The sequence below is a fragment of the Amphimedon queenslandica genome, unplaced genomic scaffold, assembly GCF_000090795.2.
Source record: "Amphimedon queenslandica unplaced genomic scaffold, v1.1 AMPQUscaffold_2248_Cont25749, whole genome shotgun sequence".
Lineage (NCBI taxonomy): Eukaryota > Metazoa > Porifera > Demospongiae > Haplosclerida > Niphatidae > Amphimedon > Amphimedon queenslandica.
In genome coordinates this window covers 1-1272 of record NW_003557416.1, presented here as the reverse complement: position 1 = coordinate 1272, position 1272 = coordinate 1, and the positions used below count along the sequence as shown (strand labels likewise).

Genomic DNA, 1272 nt, shown 5'->3' with positions numbered 1-1272 from the left:
TCAAGAAGACAAGCGTTATTAATAAATTCAATATAAATTCTATTACTACTACTGGCCAATCATTGGTTCATTTAACATGCACTAGTGGTAGTATATTATTAGTGAAGGTATTAGAGGAGTATGGTATTAATACAGGTTCATTAGATTTTGAGGGTCAGTCTGCAGTACATTATGCTGCTTTATCGGGTTCACCTACTCTACTCAGTTATATTGTATTTGAGTATAGGTTGAATGCCAGTCAACCAGACTACAAAGGTGTAGTACCATTAGCATTAGCTTGTATGTCAGGTAGTATCAATGCAGTAGAATATATTATGAATACTGCTGACATTGATATTAATATAACCTGTAATGAGGGTAGAACACCTCTTCATTATTCATGTCGTTGTGGTAATGTTGATCTGAGTCAATATCTCATTGAAGTACAAGACAGTGACATGAACATAACAGATAATGATAAATTTAATGCATTAAATCATAGTGCTAAAAATGGTAACATGAAGCTAGTTCAATACCTCATTAATAATCATCAATTGCCTCTCACATCATTTGTATTACTTCAAGCAGTATAACTATCATTAATTAAATTATTAATTAATGAATATAAACTAGATCTTCAAGTTAAAACTAGTGACGGTAGGCAAGCAGTTCTTGTTGCAGCTGAAGTTGGTGCTATTGATGTCTTAGAGTATTTAGTAAAAGATTGTGGATGTGATTTGAATAGAGTAGGTGGAACAAACAACATGAATGTGTTTCATCTTTCTACATTGAATGGTCAATTTTCATTTATTAAATATATTATTAATACTTATCCACAACATACTTATCTATTACATTCTACTAATGATAATGATGCCCTACCAATTCATGCTGCCTGTGCTAGTCGTGTAACACAACTAGTGACATTTCTAATTGATAAAATGAAATGTGATATCACAACTGAAGATAAGATTGGCTACACTTGTGTCACCAGGGCATGTACCTCTGGTAATCTTGATCTCTTAAAATTATTAATAAAACAATACAACCTTAATCCTAGAATATTTGGCAAATCATCATCACCACAAGTTGCAGTGGCAAGTGGAAATGTTCATATACTAGAATGGCTCAGGCAAGAGTATCATATCAATGTAGCCTCATTTAAGAATGGTGCATTACCTTTTTATGCTGCACATTTCAACAGTTTGTATTGTTTAAAGCATTTATTAAACAATTATTCATTTGATATTAATGCTATTAATCCTTTTGATGGTACTCATCCTACACTCCTTC

The 1272-nt window shown here is 32.2% G+C and overlaps 1 protein-coding gene across 1 annotated transcript; it reads left to right on the top strand.

Annotated features, from left to right (window-relative positions):
- Positions 1-226: 226 nt before the first annotated feature.
- Positions 227-1251, top strand: LOC105316292 (protein fem-1 homolog A-like; the record flags this gene model as incomplete). Its single annotated transcript, XM_011411118.1, has 2 exons — positions 227-279; positions 613-1251. Coding segments are annotated over 2 exons (692 nt in total), but the record flags the coding sequence as incomplete, so codon positions are not given.
- Positions 1252-1272: the final 21 nt, after the last annotated feature.